Raw genomic sequence first — 25911 nt, 5'->3', positions numbered from 1 at the left:
TACTGTGGGAGTGTTAAACTCACGGCCATAGACCCTAACCCATCTCTCTCTCCCCAGTCGGCTGTGGGTTTAGGGTTAACTCTATCTGACCCCATAGATCTGTCTCTTCCCCCCAGGTGGCTGCGAGGTGGACCTGGCTCGGTTCTTCCAGCTGATTAATGACATGGGCGGCATGCAGCAGGTTATGGACCTGAAGAAGTGGAGTAAACTGGCTGATCTGCTGCGGATCCCCAAGTCAGCCCAGGACCGTCTAGCCAAGCTGCAGGAGTCCTACCTCCAGTACCTGCTGTCCTTTGACTCTCTGTCCCTAGAGGAGCACCGGCGCCTGGAGAGGGAGGTGCTGCAGGAGAAGGAGGGCCTGGAGCGTCGCAGGGGGCCCCTGGAGGGCCACACAGACAGGAGCCTGACCCTGCCACGCTACGAGCCCAAGAACGGGCTGGCCGGCAGTCTGGTGCAGCACAGCAACGGTCAGCTGTGCAGCCGGCTGAAGGAGCTGGACAGTCAGCAGCTCAAGGTGGGACGCCGGAGGCTGTTCTCTCAGGAAAAGAGGAATGGGGAAATGACACAGCAGGAGGAAGATGAGGATGAGGAGAAGGGGGTTCTCAGTGACCAGCACAAGTGTATTTACAAGGTGATGCAAGGGCAACAACTTTGCACATCCTTTTTAAATGAGTGTTTTTGTTCATTACTCTCTTGCTCTGCTCATGCTACAAGAGGAAGGGAAACCTGGTAGTGCAGCTCCAGTCTTCCTGTTTGTCTGCCTGCTCTGTTCTAGCTGATGGAATGTAGGTCAGTGCTGAGCTGGGTGAAATGGACCCACAGACAGCAGGCCACTGCCTCTCTACTCAACAACGCTCTGCTCTGCCTCTGTTACCCCTGCCCAAACATTGAGACACACACACACACACACACACACACACACACACACACACCACAGCTTCGTGACCCAGATGTTGCCCCTGCTGCTCTTCTCATGGAAGAGCCTGAGTGTGATGTTGTGCATGTTGTTTCTAACTGTCTCCTTCCTCTGAACCTGCTGCATGTCTGATCATGACATCTCAAACACTGTTCTAGTCTGGATTCCATTTCAATCTTTTCCCTCTTTTTCTTATAACCAAATCCACAACACAAGCAGACCCATGAGATGTGAGTTCAGTACAGTAACCTAGCTCTCACATAGAAGAGGGGTGAGGAGAGGGTGTCTTTCAGCGGAGTATTAAATCCAGGGACGGTACAGGCAGATTTATAGACTATCAACACCCCTCCATTCTGAGGAGGTGTCCCGGCGAAGGTTCATATTAACTACAGTCAAGATCGGAAACCTTCAGGACAGACATGCAGCTGCAGAGACTTGGAATACAGTACACTGAGGTCTTCTAGTCTTCCCTTTCATTTTTCATTGCAGAATTATGCCCTGGTGGTATGTATATGTTTCTCTTCAAGGCTCGTCTATAGGATGGCGTTTGCGTTTACAGGGTACCTGACTTTGTTTGATGCTAGCTGTACTATCCTGATGTGGCTTCTCTTGTTGCAGGGGAAATCTGTATCTCTCACCAACTTCTTCAGGATAGCCAGGAACACCATGATCATGTGCTTTAACAAAGAGCCTGGGGCTGCTGAGGTCGAGGTAAGAATGGAACTAGTCTCAATCCCTACTGGCTTCATGTAGAGGTCAGCTCACTACTGTAGCATGACATTGACCTCCATTTATTAGTCACTGTACATTTTGTTTTGTTCAGTACGCAGATGTATCTATCACTTCTCCTATTTGTCTTCCTTTACAGCAAGAATACTGGAGGATAGTGGAGCAGAGGCACTGCCATGTGGCAGTGCATTATGGGAAAGTGGACACCAACACACACGGAAGTGGCTTCCCCGTGGGAAAGTCAGAGCCATTTTCTAAGTAAGAAAACCCAATGTCATCACACCCTAAACACAGTAATACGTGGCGTAATAACCATAGAGTTAAAAATATATCTCTTGACTGGCCACTGTGTTAATGACTGTTCTCTCTGTTTCAGACATGGATGGAACCTCACTGTCCTCCCTAATAATTCTGGATCCATTCTGCGGCATCTTGGAGCTGTGCCCGGTGAGATTTCTAACCCGTCGTCCTCACCCCTGAGGCACACGTCTTTCTGAGACAATGTGATGCCTGTTGTGGTGTCTGCTATGTTAAAATGGACTTTTCTCTCTCTCCCCGTAGGGGTCACCATTCCTTGGCTGAACATTGGCATGGTCTTTTCTACCTCATGCTGGTCTCGAGACCAAAACCGCCTTCCATACATTGATTACTTACACACTGGTGCTGACTGCATTTGGTAAGTATCCCAACAGGACCACCTCTGGGTTTCTCTTTCTCCTCACAGGTACATGTGTACTGTGCAAGGACATTACAAAGATGTGTGGTTTTTCTAAGGTGACATGGAATATGTGATATAAAGCATAATGCCATTGATAACTCGGATCAGACTTGTAATTAGCTGATCAAATTCCACCTTCATTGAACACACGCCAGTCTTTTGAAAATATGTAGAGCCACAGGCTGTGTTGTGTATTGACCTGTTATGAAGGCAATGTTTAATCTCTTTGCATTAGCCCAACTTGAATGTAATGGTAATGAAGGGTTTGAGAAAGGGCAGTGGCTGTAGACATCCACCAGCCCAACCCTCCCTCCCCATGTGTGCTACCTGCCCATTGGTGGTGACACAGGTGAGTAGAAATGTGCTAGGAGGTTCCTGAGATGAAGGCAAGTCATAATCATCATAATTGACTGCCTGCTATCTTGAAGTATGAATGTTCCACTCATCTTTTCATTGTGTTTGCATGTCCTAAAGATACAGGAAGTGCTCATTTGGGATGCACTAGGACAAGCATAAGTCTGTTACACTATTCCCAGAGGACTTAGTTGTCCAGTGAGTCTGTTTAAAAAGAGGTCTCATTCTATTATGCATTCAAGGTCCTCCATTTGACAGATGAACCCACAGACGGACAGAACTCTACAGGCTATGATCCCCACAGGAAAGCCACCTCTTTAGGATCTCATTCTCGTTCTCAATCTTCTCTCTAACCTTTTGAGGCAGAGCGTAAGCACAGACTTAACTCTGACTGTTCAAAGCTGAGGGGTTACACAGCACAGCTGATGTCCAGCATAACACACACACTCTTGCATGAGCTTGATTGGTTCTTTCTCGCCCTACCAGGTATTCTGTTCCTGCTGAGGAGAAGGTGAAGCTTGACAAGGTGGTTCACACACTGCTGCAGGCCAACGGGACCCCCGGGCTGGAGATGCTGGAGAAGAACATCATGATCTCTCCAGAGGTGCTTTGTCGAGAGGGTATCAAGGTCCACCGCACCGTCCAGCAGAGCGGTCAGTTTGTGGTCTGCTTCCCCGGGACCTTTGTGTCCAAGGTCTGCTGTGGCTACAGTGTGTCGGAAACCGTGCATTTTGCCACCCCCCAGTGGATGAACCTGGGATATGAGGCTGCTAAGGTGAGTCTGAAGCCGGAGCTGCCACCCTGTGGCCGTTTAGAGACATAGCTCATTGTCTACCACAGTATATCTATTTATTTAGATTTAACCTCTCTAGGGTATGTGGGACGGTAGCGTCCCACCTCGTCAACAGCCAGTGAAACTGCAGGGCGCCAAATTCAAAACAACAGAAAGCCCATAATTTAAATTCCTCAAACATACAAGTATTTTACATCATTTTAAAGATACACTTGTTGTAAATCCAGCCACAGTGTCCGATTTCAAAAAGGTTTTACGACGAAAGCACACTAAACGATTATGTTAGGTATGAGCCCAGTCACAGAAAAAGACAGCCGTTTTTCCAGCCAAAGAGAGGAGTAACAAAAAGCAGAAATAGAGATAAAATTAATCACTAACCTTTGATGATCTTCATCAGATGACACTCATAGGACTTCATGTTACACAATACATGTATGTTTTGTTCGGTAAAGTTCATATTTATATCCAAAAATCTGAGTTTAGGCAGGACGCTACTGTCTCACTTGGCAAAAATCCAGAGAAAATGCAGAGCGCCAAATTCAAATTAATTACTATGAAAATTACTATAAAAATCTAACTTTCATTAAATCACACATGAAAGATACCAAATTAAAGCTACACTGGTTGTGAATCCAGCCAACATGTCAGAATTCAAATAGGCTTTTCGGCGAAAGCAAACGATGCTATTATCTGAGGATAGCACAATAGTAAACAAAGACAGAGAAGCATATTTCAACCCTGCAGGCGCGACACAAAACGCAGAAATAAAAATATAATTCATGCCTTACCTTTGACGAGCATCTGTTGGCACTCCAATATGTCCCATAAACATCACAAATGGTCCTTTTGTTCGATTAATTCCATCGATATATATCCAAAATGTCCATTTATTTGGCGCGTTCGATCCAGAAAAACACCGGTTCCAACTTGCTCAAACGTGACTACAAAATATCTCAAAGGTTACCTGTAAACTTTGCAGAAAAAAATCAAACTACTTTTGTAATACAACTTTAGGTATTTTTTTAACGGTAATAATCGATAAAATTGAAGACAGGATGATCTGTGTTCAATACAGGATTAAAACCAACTATAGCTAGCTTTCTGGTCACGCGCTTCTATCTAACAGGACACTTCAAGTGACTCTCGTTCAAGATGGCCGTACTTCTTCATTACACAAAGGAATAACCTCAACCAATTTCTCAAGACTGTTGACATCCAGTGGAAGCGGTAGGAACTGCAAGCAGGTCCCTTAGAAATCTGTTTTCCCAATGAAAACTCATTGAAAAGAGTGACCTCAAAAAAAAAATCTGAATGGTTTGTCCTCGGGGTTTCGCCTGCTAAATAAGTTCTGTTATACTCACAGACATGATTCAAACAGTTTTTGAAACTTCAGAGTGTTTTCTATCCAAATCTACTTATACTATGCATATCTTATCTTCTGGGGGATGAGTAGCTGGCAGTTTAATTTGGACATGCTTTTAATCCAAAATTCCGAATGCTGCCCCCTACCCTAGAGAAGTTAACCAGGCAAGTCAGTTAAGAACAAATTCTTATTTTACAATGACGGCCTACCACGGCCTAACCCAGACGACGCTGGGCCAATTGTGTGCTGCCCTATGGGACTCCAGATCACAGCCGGTTGTGATATAGCCCGGGATCGAACCAGGGTCTGTATTAACGCCTCTAGCACTTGAGATGCAGTGCCTTAGACCGCTGCGCCACTCGGGAGCACTAGCCTAACCCTGTTCCTGGAGAGCTACTGCGTCCTGTAGGTTTTGGCTTCAAATGTAATTTAGCACACCTGATTCTAATAGGTGGTTAATAAGATTAATCCGGTTAGTTACAACTGGGGTTGGAGCGTAAACCTACAGGAGGTTATTGTAGCTTTCCAGGAACAGGGTTGGGCAGCACTGCTCTACAGTCTATGCAGGTTTTTTTTCCTGTTGATCAGTGTAGTGCCATATGTAATCTGGTTGATACAAAAGGCTGTAGGATATTCTGTCAAAGTTCTGTGTTAACGCAGTGTCTCTCTGCCTTCCCACTGTAGGACCTGAAATGCCGGCACATAGCCAAACCCTTCTCCATGGAGAAGTTACTCTATCAGATCGCCACGGCCGAATCCAAACGCGAGAATGGGCACATTCTGACTACGATCTCCGCTCTTCTCAAAGACCTCAGGTCGGTAGCCATGGAAACCGGGCACATCAAAACATGGATGCTGTTACGGCCTCATTCTTCATCCTCTGTTGCCATGCCAGTATGATCAAAGACATAGCTCAGTCTAACTGTGGTCAAAGCCATGTTGAAAATACCCCAAAATCTTCTGTTTCAAATACGCTCCATGATTTAATGGATGGGCTTAGTGTCTACATCAGGGCGGAAAGACCTTTAGATAATACAGCAAACAGTTAATACTGAGCTTTAATCACAACGTTGTGAATTGTCGTGTTCTGAATCACTGAGTTGTGTTGCTCTGCTCTAATAGGAACATAGAGATGAGACAACGGCAGGAACTGTACGAGGCAGGGCTTCTGTCCTCTGCCCGCTACGGAACACATGATAACAGCCTGGTGCCCGGTGATGGACGCAAGAAACCCAGGAAGTGGCTGGCGCTGGAGTCGTCAGAGAGACGCTGCCAGACTTGCCAACACCTCTGCTACCTGTCCATGGTGAGAGCTGGCCCATGGGGAATAGTGCTAGGGTTAGGGCTGGGTTATGGAGAGTAGTGTTAATTTGGGTTGGAACTAGAGCTGGTGCTGGGCAAGGGTGAATGTAGTGAACCACTCCATGTACGGGGCGGCAAGTAACCTAGCGGAGAATAGCGTTGGGCCAGTAACCAAAAGGTTGCTGGTTCGAATCCATAAGCTGACTAGGTGACAAATCTGTCCATGTGCTCTTGAGCAAGGCACTTAACCCTAATTGCTCCTGTGCGTCGCTCTGGATAAGAGCGTCAGCTAAATGGTTTAAATGTAAAGATGAATTTAGTTTACCATTCCATGAAAAGATGTGTTGAATTCTGAGTTGTGATGTCCATCCCAGGTGGTCCAGGAGAATGAAAACGTAGTCTTCTGTTTGGAGTGTGCTTTGAGATACGTGGAGAATCACAAGTCCTGCAGAGGCCTCAAGATGATGTATCGTTATGATGAGGTAAGATTCCATCCCAGCAAACCTGGAATATTCCCAGGACATTAGCTAAAATTCCCATTAAGGGCTCTATTCAATTTATCGCTGAAGCGTTACAGATTGCGCGATGGAAAATGATCATAACATTTCTGATTGAGCCATCGTATGCAGCATTTAACGTGAATACTGTCTCTGCCACTGTGGGAACATTGCCTTTAAATTGGGCTTTAAGGCTGAACTTCCAGGATACGGATTGAATAGAGGCTTAAGTTCTAGTTCGGTTTTTATCGAACATTATGATGAAAACATTCTTTTAATGTTTTAGATAAAATGTTTTTAATGTTTTAAATGAAATATGCTTGGAATGTCTTCCTAACATTCACAAAAATGTTGTGCACAACATCTAACAACCCACACAGAACAATCCCCTAAATTTCTTACGTTTTCAGGTAATGTAATAACTACATGTGTTCTGGGAATGGTCTTGCAATCAGGTGAATGTTTTATACAAAAATTGTGTTATTAGAACTTTTTTGGAACAATTTTGGTTTGCTGGGATGACCCGCTCTTATCTGAGTAGAATTGATCAGAACCTTCAACAGCGGAGTGGTGTAACATGCAATGTTTGGATAAATATGATATTTGTTAATTTCTAGTGTAGTGTTCATTATAACGCATATGTTCTGTCTAATCCCTCGTGCCTTCGCCCCCCCCAGGAGCAGATCAACAGCTTGGTGAAGCAGGTGTGTGGCAAGGCCCTGGGGAAGACGACCGAGAAATGTAACGGTGCAAGCCCCATCAAACCACCACCTAAACGCGGACCCCGGAAGAGAGAGACCGTGGAGGTGTCCCTGTCCCGCCTCTCCTCCTCCCACCTGTCTCCTGCAGCCGTCACATGAGGAAGTTAACACCGCCCACTGCCCCTCCATCTTAGTTTGGAGAATCACTGTTGTCCTTTTTTTAAAGAAAGAAAAAATATAATGCCCCAAATCTCCCACGCAACCTTACTATGACGAACTACCCCACCCACCCCCTTACTATGACGAACTACCCCACCCACCCCCTTAGTATGGCAAACTACCCCACCCACCCCCTTAGTATGGCAAACTACCCCACCCACCCCCTTAGTATGGCAAACTGGCAAACTACCCCACCCACCCCTTAGTATGGCAAACTACCCCACCCACCCCCTTAGTATGGCAAACTACCCCACCCACCCCCTTAGTATGGCAAACTACCCCACCCACCCCCTTAGTATGGCAAACTACCCCACCCACCCCCTTAGTATGGCAAACTACCCCACCCACCCCCTTAGTATGGCAAACTACCCCACCCACCCCCTTAGTATGGCAAACTACCCCACCCACCCCCTTAGTATGGCAAACTACCCCACCCACCCCCTTAGTATGGCAAACTACCCCACCCACCCCCTTAGTATGGCAAACTACCCCACCCACCCCCTTAGTATGGCAAACTACCCCACCCACCCCCTTAGTATGGCAAACTACCCCACCCACCCCCTTAGTATGGCAAACTACCCCACCCACCCCCTTAGTATGGCAAACTACCCCACCCACCCCCTTAGTATGGCAAACTACCCCACCCACCCCCTTAGTATGGCAAACTACCCCACCCCCTTAGTATGACGAACTACCCCACCCCCTTAGTATGGCAAACTACCCCACCCACCCCCTTAGTATGGCAAACTACCCCACCCACCCCCTTAGTATGGCAAACTACCCCACCCACCCCCTTAGTATGGCAAACTACCCCACCCACCCCCTTAGTATGGCAAACTACCCCACCCACCCCCTTAGTATGGCAAACTACCCCACCCACCCCCTTAGTATGGCAAACTACCCCACCCACCCCCTTAGTATGGCAAACTACCCCACCCACCCCCTTAGTATGGCAAACTACCCCCACCCACCCCCTTAGTATGGCAAACTTGTGAAAACAAGCAGTCTTTTTTTGCACTAGCACGGAAAATGTTTTTTCAGTTTATTTTTTGGGGGCGGGGTGTTAGCATTAATTGAAACGTTCACAGGTAAATGTTGTGCCCCTTTCACTGCCCCCCCACCCCCCCCCCCCCACCCCATGTGTGCAGTCAGACCCATCGCCATCTGTCACTCAACTGTGAACAAAGGGACGAATGGAGAAGGTGCTCCTTTTTTCATTTTATTGAAATGACACAAGTAGAACCCAAAGTTTTCTCTCATCTTTAGTTTTTGAAGATGAGTTGTTTTTGTTCTCCTCCTCTGCCTGCAGAAGCTCCTGTTGTTCAGGGCCTGTTGCTCCCTAACCCACACCAGGTAAAACTTGAAAGGCAGATGTGTTTTGGCTGGCTTGTTTTATTTGGGATTTTAGCTTTGATTTTAGATTTTGAGAAAGTCTTCTGTGTTTATTTTGTTGTCGTTGTTTCCTTTTTCTTTGTTACTTGTGGAACTAGTGGTGCCAGGCTGCATGTCAGAAACACAGCCTGGGGTGCCGTGGCTGTATGTCAAACGGACCAAGGTGCCATGGCTGTATGTCAGAAATACAGACCTAGGTGCCGCTGGTCTCTGTCTCTGTAGTAGGAGGGAGGCCTCCTTCGCTAGCAAGTGAAAACTGTGCCTGATACTCAACAAAGAGATACATTGTTTTTGGTGCTGTTGGTTATTATTACTGTATAACAATACAAAAGAAAGGTGGGGTGCTGGCTAACTGCTAGCCCCCTCTCCCACAGGGCGGTAGCCTCTAGGCTTTCCTCTCCCATAGGGTTAGGGTTCTAGGCTCTCCTCTCCCATAGGGTTACGGTTCTAGGCTCTCCTCTCCCATAGGGTTAGGGTTCTAGGCTCTCCTCTCCCATAGGGTTAGGGTTCTAGGCTCTCCTCTCCCATAGGGTTAGGGTTCTAGGCTCTCCTCTCCCATAGGGTTAGGGTTCTAGGCTCTCCTCTCCCATAGGGTTAGGGTTCTAGGCTCTCCTCTTCTCGATGTGCAATCATGTTAACATTCCATTCTTCCAGTCCTACTGTTTCATCTGTACCAGTAAACATTAATAATTTTATTTTTTATTTTGATTGTGTTTTTGTTCTGATGTGCGAGTAGAGTCACTAGTCAAAGGGTGTGAAATATGGAAATCCAAATTTGTTTGTTTTTTGGTGTGTATTTTAGGTTTCTCCCTTTTTCAGATGTATTATGAATTATTTTAGCAGAAGGTCCAACACAACATACATTTTTGTACATAATCCTGTAAATGTCTTTAAATACTCAAGCCTTTTCTGGGGTGAAGGAAGGAAAATGATACCTCTAAAGGTATTACAGGAAGCAAGGGAGGAAGTGCTTGATGAAGAAAAGCCTTACGTTTCAGTTTCTTCATCTGTGTGAGTTTGATGCTTACAGGGTTGCTCTGGTTACGTGTATACATTTTAAGTGCTGCTTACATCACTAAGACAAAGATATGGAGTAGCTATGGCCCCCTATTTTTTTTATTTTTTTTTAGCTTTACTTTTTTAAAGAAAAGGGAAAATATGTTCACAAAAATGTACTGAAAATTCAACAATGTAGTAGCTCCTCATGTTGCACTGAGCTTGCCAGTGGTGGCTGACAAGGTGATCCTATTATCCAGTTTGTTGGTTGTTGTTGTCCTTTACAGAAGACTGAACTGTTTTAGGAATATTTAATGAAAACTAAGTCGGTCGTTTTCAACAAAAAAGTGGTTGTCATGGCCTTACAATGTATTTTATTCAGATTTCTTTGCAATTTTCTTTTTCTACAGTATAAACTATTGCTCACGGTCTGGCAAGTTAATTTATTAGCACTGCGTCTCCATCTTTCCTTCCACTTGGAAAGAGTTAATGTTGGTTATATTGCCAGTTTTTTACTTTTGCAGTTTGTACTAAAGGTTTAATAAAAACGTACAGACAATTCACTGTCTTTTCTTTTGAACCTGCGTGTCTGTCGTTGTGGTGTTCTGAAGATGTGATGTTAAAAAAACTAACTAGCCATTCTACAAATAAGTATACTCTGTCAGTTTAATCTCATGTCTAGGGGTCCAAGCCTGACTAACTGGTCCATAACCTGATACAAATGTGTGAAACAAGGGTAAGTGGACAGATGTCTGTAATGTACCCAGGAAATGGCGTACTGTCCAGGGCGAGTTCTGACGGCCAGCCCTACCAGACCATTTAAGTTCAAATGGTCAAAACAAAAATGGAATTATCTCAAAGGGTATAATAACAAAAAGGTGTCAAACCAACACTGTAAGACCCCGCCAGACCGAGAGGCTACTTAGTTCACCTCTCACTCTACAATAACCTGCCGATCACCCACACCTGTGAGCGATTACTCCATTAGCAGGCCGTGCTGGCGCGTCAAGCAACTGTATGATATGATTCTATATAACCATGTTATGAAAACATATGCAGGTGTGTGCAATGGCCTCTAGTAAAGAAAATAAACCGTGAATGTATGTAGCGCTCGTCTGCGGTGGCGCCGGTCGGCTGTCCCTGTGTTCAAAGGGTTCAGGCTGGGTTATAAATCAAGACTAGTGGAGCGGTACTATGAAACAGGGTTGTTTCATTTCATTCTGAAATAGCACTAAGGGATCAGTATGAGAAATGGCAGTACAAGGGGGTGAAATGTTTATTACCAATTCAAGAGATTTGGGGGGGGGGAATAATACTGTAACCACACAATGTTCAACATGGAATTATTTCTTTACAAAACGGATGAAAATACAGTGAACATAAATGATGCATCTCTTCCATGCATCCAGTGCATAGCAACCAGTCCTCGCAGGGGTTTGGGCTGTTCAGTGTCTTCGCTTCTACCCTGGCCCTTACGTGGCCTGTGAGCTGCTGTCCTCAGTGTTTAAGTGTCTGGTTTCTGGGTGGGGGCAGTGGCCTTCCTGCTAGGCCTGTGTTGGGGGGAACCTCTATCTCGTATGATTGCACCCCGACAGGACAGTGGATGCGGTCCTCCCTACCCCCTTCATCCTCCCTGGCCTTAGTGTTCTGGCTGTCAGTGGAGGAGAGGGAGGAAAGCGTGTGTCTTAGCTCAGCCTGGGTGGGAACCTGCAGTGTGATCTCTGTGGTTATTGACTCCACGTCTGGACCTGAGAGACAGAGGGAAGTTTTGTGCAGTGCCCAAGAACTAATCGAAGTATGAAGTTGCTGTTTACTGTGCATGTTTGTTTACAAATGTATGTGTGTCTGTGTCATACCCAGCATGGGCGAGGCAACGCTGTTGTCCTCTCCCCCAGAGAGGAGGAAGACGTCAAGGCTCTCATGGTCGGCCATGTTCATCAGGTCCATCTGCTCCAGCATGTCTACGTTCACCTCCATGGATGAAAAGCTGCCTATTGGCCCTGATCAGCAAGACACAGGTGTTAGTCACCAACTCATACAGAACTTCACCAAGAATGCAACGGCAAGGGGCTGAGTCCAGGAAGAGCCTTAAAGCCTTTTTGGTTTTAAAACTCTCAAAGAAATAAAAAGCCAAAATCATTTACTGCTTTTGGCAAATATATTTATATTTGAACCCACAAAATCTTGCATGCTAGCTAACTGACTATTCTTCTGGGTGTGAAAGTGGCTAAATCTGAATGAACAGAAACCGCAGATTCAGCGCCTACTCACCACAACCCCCCCCCTCCCCCCACCCAAACCTTCAGATTATTCAAACACAACCTTCAAGAAATCATGTTCCATCAAAAGAGCTGATCTTCATCTGAATAATTGTTTTAATCAATCCTCACTGACTTACCGAGAAACCCTGCAATTGTTCTAGGTTGATGTCTGTAGGGTTCTATCATGTCTAAATTGATTCCAGCCTGGTGTCTGTGGTTCAATCCTGTTTTAAATTATTCCAGGCGGTGTCTATGGTTCTAACCTGTCGTAAATTATTCCAGGCGGTGTCTGTTCAATCAATGTCCTGGATTCATCACCTTGCAGGAACAATACCTGTTGTAATACCTGTGTTAAGATCACGTGGTGCACGCATTACAAACACACAGTGCACTGTGAAGGATGATTGACAGCTGAGGCGGCATACCTCAAGGATACGAGGAGAGCAGGGCAGGACAGCAGGTTGGGGCAGAGTAAAGAGAGAGGGAACTGTTATTAGCCAGCCACGCACACACATGCACGCACACACAAATGGTGTTTTTCCAATGAGACTTACCCCCACACCAGTGGGTCGCCAGTGTTTAATCTTAATGTAAGCTGTTGTTTTTCCATCAAGTGTGACACTAAAGACTTGTGGTGAGCAAAATCAACAATGTCTGCATCATTCAAATCTGTTGTTTTGTGAGAAGGTGCAGGTCCGCCGGAGCCATGGCCCAGTGTAAAACAGATTCCGACCCATGTAGATCGAAACAAAAAAGTCTGAACCTTTTGGGTAAAACACTGGGGTAAATCCTTATTGGAAATGTACCAGTACACACACACACACACACCATCTGTCACTGTGACCATACTTCTCCATTGAAGATGATAAGGCGTTAAGGTGGGTCTCTCACCTCTCCTCTCAGAGATCTGCAGGTAGCCGGTGGACAGGTACTGATCCATGTCTTGCTGGAATGCCTCTTCAAAGAACTTCTGCCTCTCCTTCAGATTCACCAAGGCAGGCTCCACCTCCTTCAGCTTAAACTGGCTAGACTCCACCTCCTTTGGCTTCACCTGGGGAGGATCCACCTCCTTTAACTTAACCTGGGCAGGCTCCGCCTTGTTCACCTGGGGTGGCACCTTATCCGCTACACAGGGCCGAGATATTTACATTTTTCATTTAAATGTCCAATGCAGCCATTTTTATCGCACTAGCAAATCATTTCTGGGTAAAAATGAAGTACCTTTCTGTGATTTTATTTTCAATAAAAATTGTCAAAAATAAACAAAAATAGCTTCTTAGCAAAGAACAATTTCTCAAACAATTTCTCAAACAAGAATTTTGCTAGGACTTTCCAGGAGTGGTCTGAGTGGGGAGGGGAAAACTGAAAGCTAGCTGTTATTGGCAGAGAGGTTTGGAACTGATTTGTATTGGTCTAGTCACCAGGCAGGCCAAAACTCCATCCCATCAAAACAGGCAAACGGTCTTTTCAAACAGCTCATACATTGAAAGGGCATTATCATAATTTTCTCAATTTCACAGTGTTATTTCAACCTCATATTATGGAAATATATATATAAAACACAAGAAAATCAAGTTTTTGCCTGCACTGAGCTTTTAACAGCTAAACTCAAATAACAATGAATGATTACCGGCATTGATTACAGGTGGTTACTAGCGTGGATTACAGGTGTGTACAGCATCCCATATACATTATTGTAGCTCTGTTGCATGAAATAATTTGATACAAAATGCTGTGATATCAGTTGCCCTAGAGCTTGAGCCTTTGAAAAGCAACTGACTGTGTCTGGATGATGACAGAGCCTACTGACCATCTCTGTCTGTCTGGATGATGACAGAGCCTACTGACCATCTCTGTCTGTCTGGATGATGACAGAGCCTACTGACCATCTCTGTCTGTCTGGATGATGACAGAGCCTACTGACCATCTCTGTCTGTCTGGATGATGACAGAGCCTACTGACCATCTCTGTCTGTCTGGATGATGACAGAGCCTACTGACCATCTCTGTCTGTCTGGATGATGACAGAGCCTACTGACCATCTCTGTCTGTCTGGATGATGACAGAGCCTACTGACCATCTCTGTCTGTCTGGATGATGACAGAGCCTACTGACCATCTCTGTCTGTCTGGATGATGACAGAGCCTACTGACCATCTCTGTCTGTCTGGATGATGACAGAGCCTACTGACCATCTCTGTCTGTCTGGATGATGACAGAGCCTACTGACCATCTCTGTCTGTCTGGATGATGACAGAGCCTACTGACCATCTCTGTCTGTCTGGATGATGACAGAGCCTACTGACCATCTCTGTCTGTCTGGATGATGACAGAGCCTACTGACCATCTCTGTCTGTCTGGATGATGACAGAGCCTACTGACCATCTCTGTCTGTCTGGATGATGACAGAGCCTGGAGATTTAGACGACACAGTGTCACTTCAGCTAACTGTTTCTCTCAGACGGGGAGAGTCCGTTATATAAGAACGATCTAAGTCACGAAAGGGAGAGAGACTGGGATAGATAGAGTGGGAGAAAGAGAAAGAAAGAGAGCAGGTACAGTTGACGTCCCCAATATCAGCAGCTGTCCCCAGTCTCTCCCCCTTTCTTTCTTTAGCTTCCCCTCTTTATCTCCATCACTCACTGTTGCCCTTCCCCTCTTTCTCTCCATCACTCACTGTTGCCCTTCCACTCTTTATCTTTGTATGTGTTGCTGAGTGTGGTTGGTGTGTGTGTGTGTGTACAGTATTTGAGTGTCTGTGATTTTTTTATTTGCGAGTGTGTTTGTGTGCCTGTGTACGTGCATATGTGTGTGTGTTGTGCTTTGTTTGAGGATGAATTAAAGGAAGTGGGGTTCCTAAGGGACTCCAGTGTGTTTCATTGCTGTGGTTAGTTGGCTTCGACTTTGTTAACCCTGAGAAATAAAGATATTCTGCCCTTGTAGAATGTGTCTCCACTCGACTTGACATAGTAAAATTGCGCATGTTGTAAAAATGAAATGAGTCATATATACTGTGCCAAGATGATTGAATCATGTCCCGGACCTGCTGCCCCCTCCCTCCCTCCCTCCCTCCCTCCCTCCCTCCCTCCCTCCCTCCCTCCCTCCCTCCCTCTACCACACCTGTTGTCTCGACCTCTGAGTGCTCGGCTATGAAAGCCAACTGATATTTACTCTTGAGGTAGTGACCTGTTGCACCCTCTACAACCACTGTGATTATTATCTATGAACATTTGAACATCTTGAAGAACGATCTGGCCTTAATGGCCATGTACTCTTATAATCTCCCCCCGGCACAGCCAGAACAGGATTGGCCACCCTTCAGAGCCTGGCTCCTCTTTAGTTTTTTTTCTAAGTTCCTTTCTTCTACATCTGCATTGCTTGCTTGCTGTTTTGGAGTTTTCGGCTGAGTTTCTGTGTAAGCACTTTGTGACATCTGCTGATGAAAAAAGGGCTTAATAAATACTTTTGATTGATTGCTCATGTATGTGCTATCAAATAAAATATTTGTATGTTAACTGATGAAGAAATCTGTATTTATAGACATTAGTATTCCATCCAAACATATTCCAACCACACCAATAAACAGATGTGTGGGAATTACTACATAACAACTCTTAATGGGTTGTAATCAGAATGGATGACCAAGGTTCACTTACAAAGCACACAGTGCATTCGGAAAGTATTTAGACCCCTTGAATTTTTACACATTTTGTTACGTTAAAGCCTTATTCTAAAATTGATTAAATCGTTTTTTCCCCTCATCAGTCTACACACAATACCCCATAATGACACAGAAAAAACAGGTTTTTAGAAAGGTTTGCAAATAAAGAAAAAAGAAATGGGAATATTACTCAGTACTTTGTTGAGGCACCTTTGGCAGAGATTACAGCCTCGAGTCTTAGGTGTGACGCTACAAGCTTGGCACACCTATATTTGGGGAGCTTCTCCCAATTTTCTCTGCAGATCCTCTCAAGCTCTGTCAGGTTGAATGGGGAGCGCCGCAGCACAGCTATTTTCAGGTCTCTCCAGAGATGTTCGATCAGGTTCATGTCCGGGCTCTGGCTGGGCCAAGACAGTCAGAGACTTGTCCCGAAGCCACTCCTGCGTTGTCTTGGCTGTGTGCTTAGGGTCGCTGTCCTGTTGGAAGGTGAACCTTCGCCCCAGTCTGAGGTCCTGAGCGCTCTGGAGCAGATTTTCATCAATGATCTCATTGTACTTTGCGTCATTTATCTTTCCTTTGATCCTGACTAGTCTCCCAGTCCCTGCCGCTGAAAAAACATCCCACAGCATGATGCTGCCACCACCATGCTTCACCGTAGGGATGGTGCCAGGTTTCCTCCAGATGTGACGCTTGGCATTCTGGCCAATGAGTTAAATTTTGGTTTCATCAGACCAGAGAATTTTGTTTCTCATGGTCTGAGAGTCTTTAGGTGCCTTTTGGAAAACTCCAAGCGGGCTGTCATGTGCCTTTTACTGAGGACTGGCTTCCGTCTAGCCACTCGACCTTAATAGACCTGATTGGTGGAGTGCTGCGGAGATATTTGTACTTCTGGGTCCTTCCATCTCCACAGAGGAACTCTGGAGCTCTGTCAGAGTGACCATCGGGTTCTTGGTCACTTCCCTGACCAAGGCCTTTCTTCCCAATTGCTCAGTTTGGCCGGGAGGCTAACTCTAGCGAGAGTCTTGGTGGTTCCAAATGTCTTCAATTTAAGAATGATGGAGGCCACTGTGTTCTTGGGGACCTTCAATGCAGCAGACATTTTTGAGTACCCTTCCCCAGATCTGTGCCTCAACACAATCCGGTCTCAGAGCTCTACAGAAAATTCCTTCGATCTCATGGCTTTGTTTTTGCTCTGACATGCACTGTCAACTGTGGGACCTTATATAGACAGGTGTGTGCTTTTCCAAATCATGTCCAATCAATTAAATGTAATTGTAGAAACAAGGATGATCAATGGAAACAGGATGCACCTGATCTCAATTTCGAGTCCCACAGCAAACGGTCTGAATATTATTTATTTTTTTACATTTGCAAACATCTCTAAAAACCTGTTTTCGCTTTGTCATGATGGGGTATTGTGTGTAGATTGAGGGAAAACATTGATTTAATCCATTTTAGAATAAGGCTGTAATGTAACAAAATATGGAAAAGCCAATGGGTCTGAATACTTTCCGAAGGCACTGTATAAGCAGTAAAATTATATTAGTATTCTGTGAGAGGGTTTTGGCTGGGCCTCTATGAACCTGGACATCATTATCTGATTGCAGGTCTCCATTTAGAGTGTTGCCAGACTACACAATCGAGCTGTCTCATCCAGCCCAATAGTGGAAAGTAGGCTAATGCAAGCACATCCCACCACAGAGACAACAGATTAGCAATAAACACCATTCACGAGGACACATTACTCACAATACAGAACAATGCTGTCAATTTCCCTCCCTTATTCATCTGAAACGCATCAGCTCAAATTATTGTCTATTATTAGAGTTTTAAAAATGCATATAAATAATGCATATAATTTGGTTCTTGTAAACTCATCATCTTAAAGGATTGTCTACTCTGAAATGAATTTGTTTATGCATGGTTAAAAATAAGATGTACTAGTGGCCTGATGAACCTCACATTCTTGACAGTTGTAGCAGTGCATTTATGCAATGTTACTTTTAGATTGCAGGTATCTTTCTCACAAGTGTTCAGATTTCCAGCAAGGCAGTAGCCAACATGAAAATAACTTACGCTGTTAATAGTAAAGGATCAGTAAGCAGTAGTGGAGAGTTAGAAGTATAGGATCAGTAAGCAGTAGTGGAGAGTTAGAAGTAAAGGATCAGTAAGCAATAGTGGAGAGTTAGAAGTAAAGGATCAGTAAGCAGTAGTGGAGAGTTAGAAGTAAAGGATCAGTAGGCAGTAGTGGAGAGTTAGAAGTAAAGGATCAGTAAGCAGTAGTGGAGAGTTAGAAGTAAAGGATCAGTAAGCAGTAGTGGAGAGTTAGAAGTAAAGGATCAGTAAGCAGTAGTGGAGAGTTAGAAGTAAAAGATCAGTAAGTAGTAGTGGAGAGTTAGAAGTAAAGGATCAGTAAGCAGTAGTGGAGAGTTAGAAGTAAAAGATCAGTAAGCAGTAGTGGAGAGTTAGAAGTAAAGGATCAGTAAGCAGTGGTGGAGAGTTAGAAGTAAAGGATCAGTAAGCAGTAGTGGAAAGTTAGAAGTAAAAGATCAGTAAGTAGTAGTGGAGAGTTCGTATGGGTTAGGGTTAGTGATTGAGGCTAGAGTTGAACTGGGATGTGGACATAAAGCTTGGGTTAAGGTTAGGGTCATGGTTGAGGCTTGGGTTAAACTGGGATGTGGGCATGAAGCTACTGTAGGGTTAGGGTTGTGGTTGAGACAAGCGTTAGAGTTAAACTGGGATGTGGGCATGAAACTAGGGTTAGGGTTGTGGTTGAGACAAGCGTTAGGGTTAAACTGGGATGTGGGCATGAAGCTAGGGTTAAGGGTTGTGGTTGAGACAAGGGTTAGGGTTAAACTGGGATGTGGGCATGAAGCTAGGGTTAAGGGTTGTGGTTGAGACAAGGGTTAGGGTTAAACTGGGATGTGGGCATGAAGCTAGGGTTAAGGGTTGTGGTTGAGACAAGGGTTAGGGTTAAACTGGGATGTGGGCATGAAGCTAGGGTTAAGGGTTGTGGTTGAGACAAGGGTTAGGGTTAAACTGGGATGTGGGCATGAAGCTAGGGTTAAGGGTTGTGGTTGAGACAAGGGTTAGGGTTAAACTGGGATGTGGGCATGAAACTAGGGTTAGGGTTGTGATTGAGACAAGCGTTAGGGTTAAACTGGGATGTGGGCATGAAGCTAGGGTTAAGGGTTGTGGTTGAGACAAGGGTTAGGGTTAAACTGGGATGTGGGCATGAAGCTAGGGTTAAGGGTTGTGGTTGAGACAAGGGTTAGGGTTAAACTGGGATGTGGGCATGAAGCTAGGGTTAAGGGTTGTGGTTGAGACAAGCGTTAGGGTTAAACTGGGATGTGGGCATTAAGCTAGGGTTAAGGGTTGTGGTTGAGACAAGGGTTAGGGTTGAACCGGGATGTGGACATGAAGCTAGGGTTAAGGGTTTTGTTTGAGACTAGGGTTAGTGTTGAACCGGGATGTGGACATGAAGCTAGGGTAAGGGTTGTGGTTGAGACAAGGGTTAGGGTTGAACGGGGATGTGGACATGAAGCTAGTGTTAGGATTAGGCTAAAGGTTAGGGTTAGGGTTGAAGCTAGGGTTAAATTGTGATGTGGATATGAAGCTAGGGTTAAGATTAGGGATAGCAACATGCTCATCTGTGCTTGTCTGGCACACAGGATTAATTACATTCATGCATCGAGCGCCTCATGACAAAGTGAACTGATGGTGAGCTGCTCATGACAAAGTGAACTGATTAATGACAGTGAGGGGGGCGCCAGAACGACAAGACCACTCTGTCTTTGTTTTCTTTGTTTAATAGCTTCATTTGCATCCAGCGAACATGTGCTATAATGATTATGGCAAAGCAAACACACACACACACACATACACAGAGGAGTTTCCATTACAGTACTCACGGGAACACAGTGCCCAGGCTATCTGCATTCTACTTTGGTTTGTGCAGACAAGAAAAGCGTAGGAGTGGGGGCAAACTGAGTCACTCTACTGCTGTCAGGCCCACTCAACATCCTAGAGAGAGAGCTGGCAGAGTCAAACAACAACACTATATTAGAGCATTAAGCATTATATCTACCAAACACTATATATATTAGAGCACTAACCGTTATATCTACCAAATACTATATATATTAGAGCACTAACCATTATATCTACCAAGAACTATATCTATTAGAGCACTAACCATTATATCTACCAAGAACTATATCTATTAGAGCACTAAGCATTATATCTACCAAGCACTATACCTATTAGAGCACTAACCATTATATCTACCAAGAACTATATCTATTAGAGCACTAACCATTATATCTACCAAGCACTATATCTATTAGAGCACTAAGCATTATATCTACCAAGCACTATACCTATTAGAGCACTAAGCATTCACTGCCATTAAACTATCTAATGTTCATTTTGAACCGCTTACTCACTTCATTGCTGGAACTGTCAGTGTTCTATGTCAGCACACTAATTTAAACCAATGAGGCAACTGTTAACCAATTGTGGCTTATTCCTGTGACCAACACATGTATTTTCATAGCCTCCAGTGATGGTTTATCTCATAGTAACTCCTATTTTAAACACATTTATGGACATGAACAGATTGTGCAAGATGGACCTCTTCCTCCTCCTTCTTCTCCTACTCCTCCTTCTTGCAGCATTCTCAAGTCCGATGGACAATCAGCAATAACCCTGAGTGGGAGAGAGAACCATGAGTAGGGAACATCACTGCCAAATCAGCAAGTAACCAAGCAACCAGTACAAAGTAGTACCACACAGTACACCACTGGTAATATTCCACTGTTTCCAACTTCTTAGCCTGTTAAAACTCCTTGCACTGCAACACATTCCAATGTGTCACCTTCTCCTAAGTAAGCATTTCACTGTTAGTTTTTGCCTGTTGTTTACGAAGCATGTGACAAATTTGATTTGACTTGATCCTTCCTTACTGACCCAATACCTCTCTGGCTGTGTTTACACAGGCAGCCCAATTCTGATATTTTTGCCCACTAAGAACATTTTACATCAGATCTTTTCCAAAGCTAAACTGATTGGTCAAAACACCAATTAGTGAAAAAATATCAGAATTGGGCTGCTTGGAAGGGCCTCCCTAGTGGCGCAGCGGCCTAAGGTACTGCATCACAGTGCTTGAGGTGTCACTACAGACCCGGGTTCGATCCTGGGCTGTGTCGCTGCCGGCTGTGACCAGGAGACCCATGTGGCAGTACACAATTGTCCAGGTTAGGGGAGGGTTTGGCTGGCCGGGATATCCTTGCTCTAGCGACTCCTGTGGCAGGCTGGGTGCATGCATGCTGACACGGTTGCCAGTTTTCATTGCCGCGGCTGGTTAAGCGAGCAGTGTGTCAAGCCTCAGCCTCTGTGTGAGTCTCCTCCCTAACCAAGCAGACAGTAGATTAGAGCTTCTCTGTGTATGAATATTCCAAAACCTTGCACATGGTTTTTCAGATGATACTGTACTTTACTTAGTTTCACTGGAAAAAAAAGCTCACACACAAGTTATGCTAAATCATCTCTGGATAGCCCTGTCGAAGCAAGAGGCAATATGGTTCTACAACAGTCTTTTAGAAGATTATCAATGATAGATCAGATGATGTCATGTCATCCCAGTGTTCATCTCTCGTGTACAGATTTACAATTGAAGTCGGAAGTTTACATACACCTTAGCCAAATACATTTAAACTCTGTTTTTCACAATTCCTGACATTTAATCCTAGTAAAAATTCCTTATTTTTGGTCAGTTAGGATCACCACTTTATTTTAAGAATGTGAGATGTCAGAATAATAGTAGAGAGAATTATTTATTTCAGCTTTTATTTCTTTCATCACATTCCTAGTGGGTCAGAAGTTTACATACACTCAATTAGTATTTGGTAGCATTGCCTTTAAATTGTTTAACTTGGGTCAAACGTGTCGGGTAGCCTTCCACAAGCTTCCCACAATAAGTTGGGTGAATTTTGGCCCATTCCTCCTGACAGAGCTGGTGTAACTGAGTCAGGTTTGTAGTCCTCCTTGCTCGCACACGATTTTTCAGTTCTGCCCACAGATTTTCTATGGGATTGAGGTCAGGGCTTTGTGATGGCCACTCCAATACCTTGACATTGTTGTCCTTAAGCATTTTGCCACAACTTTGGAAGAATGCTTGGGGACATTGTCCATTTGGAAGACCCATTTGCGACCAAGCTTTAACATCCTGACTGATGTCTTGAGATGTTGCTTCATTATATCCACATCATGTTCCTACCTCATGATGCCATCTATTTTGTGAAGTGCAGAAGTCCCTCCTGCAGCAAAAACGCCCCAAAACATGATGCTGCCACCCCCGTGCTTCACGGTTGAGATGGTGTTCTTCGGCTTGCAAGCATCCCCCTTTTTCCTCCAAACATAACGATGGTCATTATGGTCAAACAGTTCTAATTTTGTTTCATCAGACCAGAGGAGATTTCTACAAAAAGTACGATCTTTGTCCCCATGTGCAGTTGTAAACCGTAGTCTGGCTTTTTTATGCCGGTTTTGGAGCAGTGGCTTCTTCCTTGCTGAGCGGCCTTTCAGGTTATGTCGATATAGGACTCGTTTTACTGTGGGTATAGATAGTTTTGTACCGATTTCCTCCAGCATCTTCACAAGGTCCTTTGCTGTTGTTCTGGGATTGATTTGCACTTTTCGCACCAAAGTTCATCTCATCTCTAGGAGACAGAACACGTCTCCTTCCTGAGTGGTATGACGGCTGCGTGGTCCCATGGTGTTTATACTTGCATACTATTGTTTGTACAGATGAACGTGGTACCTTCAGGCGTTTGGAAATTGCTCCCAAGGATGAACCAGACTTGTGGAGGTCTACAATAAAAAAAAATCGAGGTCTTGGCTGATTTCTTTTGATTTTCCCATGATGTCAAGCAAAGAGGCACTGAGTTTGAAGGTAGGCCTTGAAATACATCCACAGGTACACTTCCAATTGACTCAAATGATGTCAGTTAGCCTATCAGAAGCTTCTAAGCCATGACATCATTTTCTGGAATTTTCCAAGCTGTTTAAAGGCACAGTCAACTTAGTGTATGTAAACTTCTGACCCACTGGAATTGTGATTAAGCGAAATAATCTGTCTGTAAACAATTGTTGTAAAAATTACTTGTGTCATGCACAAAGTAGATGTCCTAACCGACTTGCCAATACTATAGTTTCTTAACAAGAAATTTGTGGAGTGGTTGAAAAACGAGTTTTAATGACTCCATCCTAAGTGTATGTAAACTTCTGACTTCAACTGTATGTGTGCATAACTGGTACCATAGAATCTATTGGGAAGGAATGGGATGCGTGGGATAACGAGAAGCAGTAGTTTTGTCCTTTTTTTTGGTTGTCACTGGTTATTTGGAAAAATCAAGATTTTGCAGGTGTTGGTATCTTTCGAATTTCGTAAGGGGAGGGGACATTAACTTGCAAAGAGAGAGGGTGGAGCTGCTTGTTTTCTGGTTCCGCTCCTCATTCTAGCATCTTTTCATCTCTTCTCTTCACACGTATGGACCCAGAACTTAATCAAGCAGCTGACCAATTACGTTGGTCTCTAACCCTAACCCAGTGTACAGTATACATCTCTAACCCTAACCCAGTGTAGACATCGTGCCAACCCAGTATAGACATCATGCTATTCGCCAGGTGTGCCAACATCTGTCAAATAGGCTAAAATACTCCAGGCTGCAGTAACTCATTACATAACATTTCCTCGTTTTACTAGCCTTGTTAGGACTTCCGATACCAACAAGGATAATAAAAACCAAACCACACACACACACATACACACAAGCGCGCATGCAACACGCACACACAACCACACTGTAAACAATGCTTTGGGGGCAACCTTTAATTACTTCAATATACAGTTGCTTCTTCTTTCATTTTCTCTCTTTGGCTTTGCTAATGTTGTTGCTTCCCTCTGGCTTTCATCATAGAGGGCTATTCAGAGCCACCCCTCTCCTCTACAGCACTGTTATTGTGAAGCTTTTCAATAGATTACAGAGACCAATGTTCAATGTCCTGTCCTGTTCTATACTGCCCAGTCCTATCTCTGTCCTGTCCCATCTTTCTCCTGTCCTGTCCTACCTCCATCCTGTCCCATCTCTTTCTTGTCTTGTCACATCTCTTTCCTAAACACTGTCAAACCATCCCATCGAAACCATCCAATATTCTGCTTTCAAGATGTGTGGCTGTGTTAACAGACCATGGAACATGAGTGTCCTGAGACATACAAAGGGGATGGATGGATGGATGGGTGGGTGGAGGGATGGATTGAAGGGGATAGGGAGGAGGGAGTTGAACACGGTGGTGGAGAGGTGGAGGAGGGAGTGGTGGAGGAGGGGGGTGGATGGATGGATAGATGGAAGGGCAGAAGGAGAAGGGAAGTGGGGGGTTCAATAATAATGAAAGGAATAAAAAGCTTTCATTCTCTCATCTCCTGTGTGTGTGTGTGTGTGTGTGTGTGTGTGTGTGTGTGTGTGTGTGTGTGTGTGTGTGTGTGTGTGTGTGTGTGTGTGTGTGTGTGTGTGTGTGTGTGTGTGTGTGTGTGTGTGTGTGTGTGTGTGTGTGTGTGTGTGTGTGTGTGTGTGTGTGTGTGTGTGTGTGTGTGTGTGTGTGTGCACACGCCCACACTGAGCTGTCACAATAAGTCACATCACCCATCAATCACTGGTAGCTACAGCACCAATCATTTCCATCCCAGACGTTTTGTTATTCATTAATAACATACGTATCTTAGTATTACTGTATGTGTTCAGTTGTGGTTGAAGGCTTGCATCTTATCCACTTCACTCAAAATGTTTGGCATCAAATAATGTTGATATGAATTCCATACACGTTTGAAACGAAATCCAACCCATTTAGAGATCTACCTCCACCAAAAAATTACTACATTTTTGTGACAACTGTGACCATTATCAAAGTTCAGATAAAAAATTGAAAAGAAAACCAGATTTTAAAAAAGGCTACCAGGAAAAAGAAGAAGCATATCTACAAATATTACAACTATCTAATAATCATGCATGGATCAACATCTGCTAGTCCACCATACATTAGCATGTAGACATTATGACACAAACAAAAAACAATAAAGAAATAACCAATGCAAGCGGGTGTCAGTACCATAGAAATATAATTAGAGCGCTGTATTATATGCATATATACTGTACGTATATCTATGGTGGGTACCTACAGTTATTCCTCTGTCTTCCATCCATGGATCCTGGAGAAGAAGACATCCCAGCGGTGTTGTAGATCAGAGCCAGAGGAAAGGGAGAGAAGGGCAGGATGGGCTGAGGACAGGGTGAGGCGGCAAAGAGAGGCGATGTTACCAACTCTCAATCACAGAACCGTCTGTCTCCCTCTGCCGCTCATCCTAAGAGGCTGCTTAAACCACTATCTCACACACACAGTCATGCACATATACAGTATTATACACACACACTCTCACACACAGAAGTACGGCAGCAACGTTCTCTCCCACACTGGCTGTCTGAAAGTGTCGAGCTGCTGCCTGCAGGCTGAATGATCTGGCTGTGGAGACAGAGCACGGCTAGGAGCTGGGGATGGACCAATCTCACGGCTAGGAGTTGGGAATGGACCAATCACACGGCTAGGAGCTGGGAATGTATCAATCTCATGGCTGATAGCTGGGAATGTACCAATCACATGGCTAAGAGCTGGGAATGTACCAATCACATGGCTAAGAGCTAGGAATGTACCAATCACATGGCTAAGAGCTGGGAATGTACCAATCACATGGCTAAGAGCTAGGAATGTACCAATCACACGGCTAGGAGCTGGGAATGTATCAATCTCATGGCTGATAGCTGGGAATGTACCAATCACATGGCTAAGAGCTGGGAATGTACCAATCACATGGCTAAGAGCTAGGAATGTACCAATCACATGGCTAAGAGCTGGGAATGTACCATTAGCCACAGTCATAGAGCTCCGATAGGAGCCGGG

General features: G+C 44.6%; 2 protein-coding genes across 9 annotated transcripts in view; one reads left to right on the top strand and one right to left on the bottom strand.

The window, feature by feature from the left end:
* The window catches only part of LOC139554855 (protein Jumonji-like), an 88297-nt gene extending 80531 nt beyond the window's left edge, over positions 1-7766 (top strand). For both annotated transcript variants that reach the window (XM_071368061.1, XM_071368060.1), the window contains 10 exons: positions 117-631; positions 1535-1627; positions 1785-1903; positions 2022-2092; positions 2207-2321; positions 3204-3492; positions 5558-5688; positions 5996-6179; positions 6550-6657; positions 7350-7766. In XM_071368061.1, coding sequence (XP_071224162.1) covers positions 117-631; positions 1535-1627; positions 1785-1903; positions 2022-2092; positions 2207-2321; positions 3204-3492; positions 5558-5688; positions 5996-6179; positions 6550-6657; positions 7350-7532 — 1808 coding nt within the window. In that variant the 3' untranslated portion in view covers positions 7533-7766. The remainder of the gene's footprint in view (positions 1-116; positions 632-1534; positions 1628-1784; positions 1904-2021; positions 2093-2206; positions 2322-3203; positions 3493-5557; positions 5689-5995; positions 6180-6549; positions 6658-7349) is intronic.
* A 2316-nt stretch (positions 7767-10082) lies between these two features.
* On the bottom strand, positions 10083-25493 carry LOC139554853 (dysbindin-like). Of its 7 annotated transcripts, none has more exons than XM_071368056.1 (6): positions 25136-25493; positions 20346-20607; positions 19812-19935; positions 13133-13366; positions 11837-11980; positions 10083-11728 (listed from the first exon to the last, which is right to left on the bottom strand). In XM_071368056.1, the coding sequence occupies exons 3-6, from the start codon at positions 19837-19839 to the stop codon at positions 11478-11480; spliced, it is 657 nt and encodes a 218-aa protein (XP_071224157.1). In that variant the 5' UTR covers positions 19840-19935; positions 20346-20607; positions 25136-25493; the 3' UTR covers positions 10083-11477. The 7 variants fall into 7 exon arrangements, with proteins under 7 accessions (XP_071224157.1, XP_071224158.1, XP_071224156.1 ...); XM_071368057.1 differs by having other exon boundaries at positions 20534-20607; XM_071368055.1 differs by having other exon boundaries at positions 19812-20607.
* Positions 25494-25911: the final 418 nt, after the last annotated feature.

The sequence above is a fragment of the Salvelinus alpinus genome, chromosome 26 (assembly GCF_045679555.1).
Source record: "Salvelinus alpinus chromosome 26, SLU_Salpinus.1, whole genome shotgun sequence".
NCBI lineage: Eukaryota > Metazoa > Chordata > Actinopteri > Salmoniformes > Salmonidae > Salvelinus > Salvelinus alpinus.
Note: the sequence above shows the minus strand (reverse complement) of the source record. Positions and strands in the feature narration are given on the sequence as shown.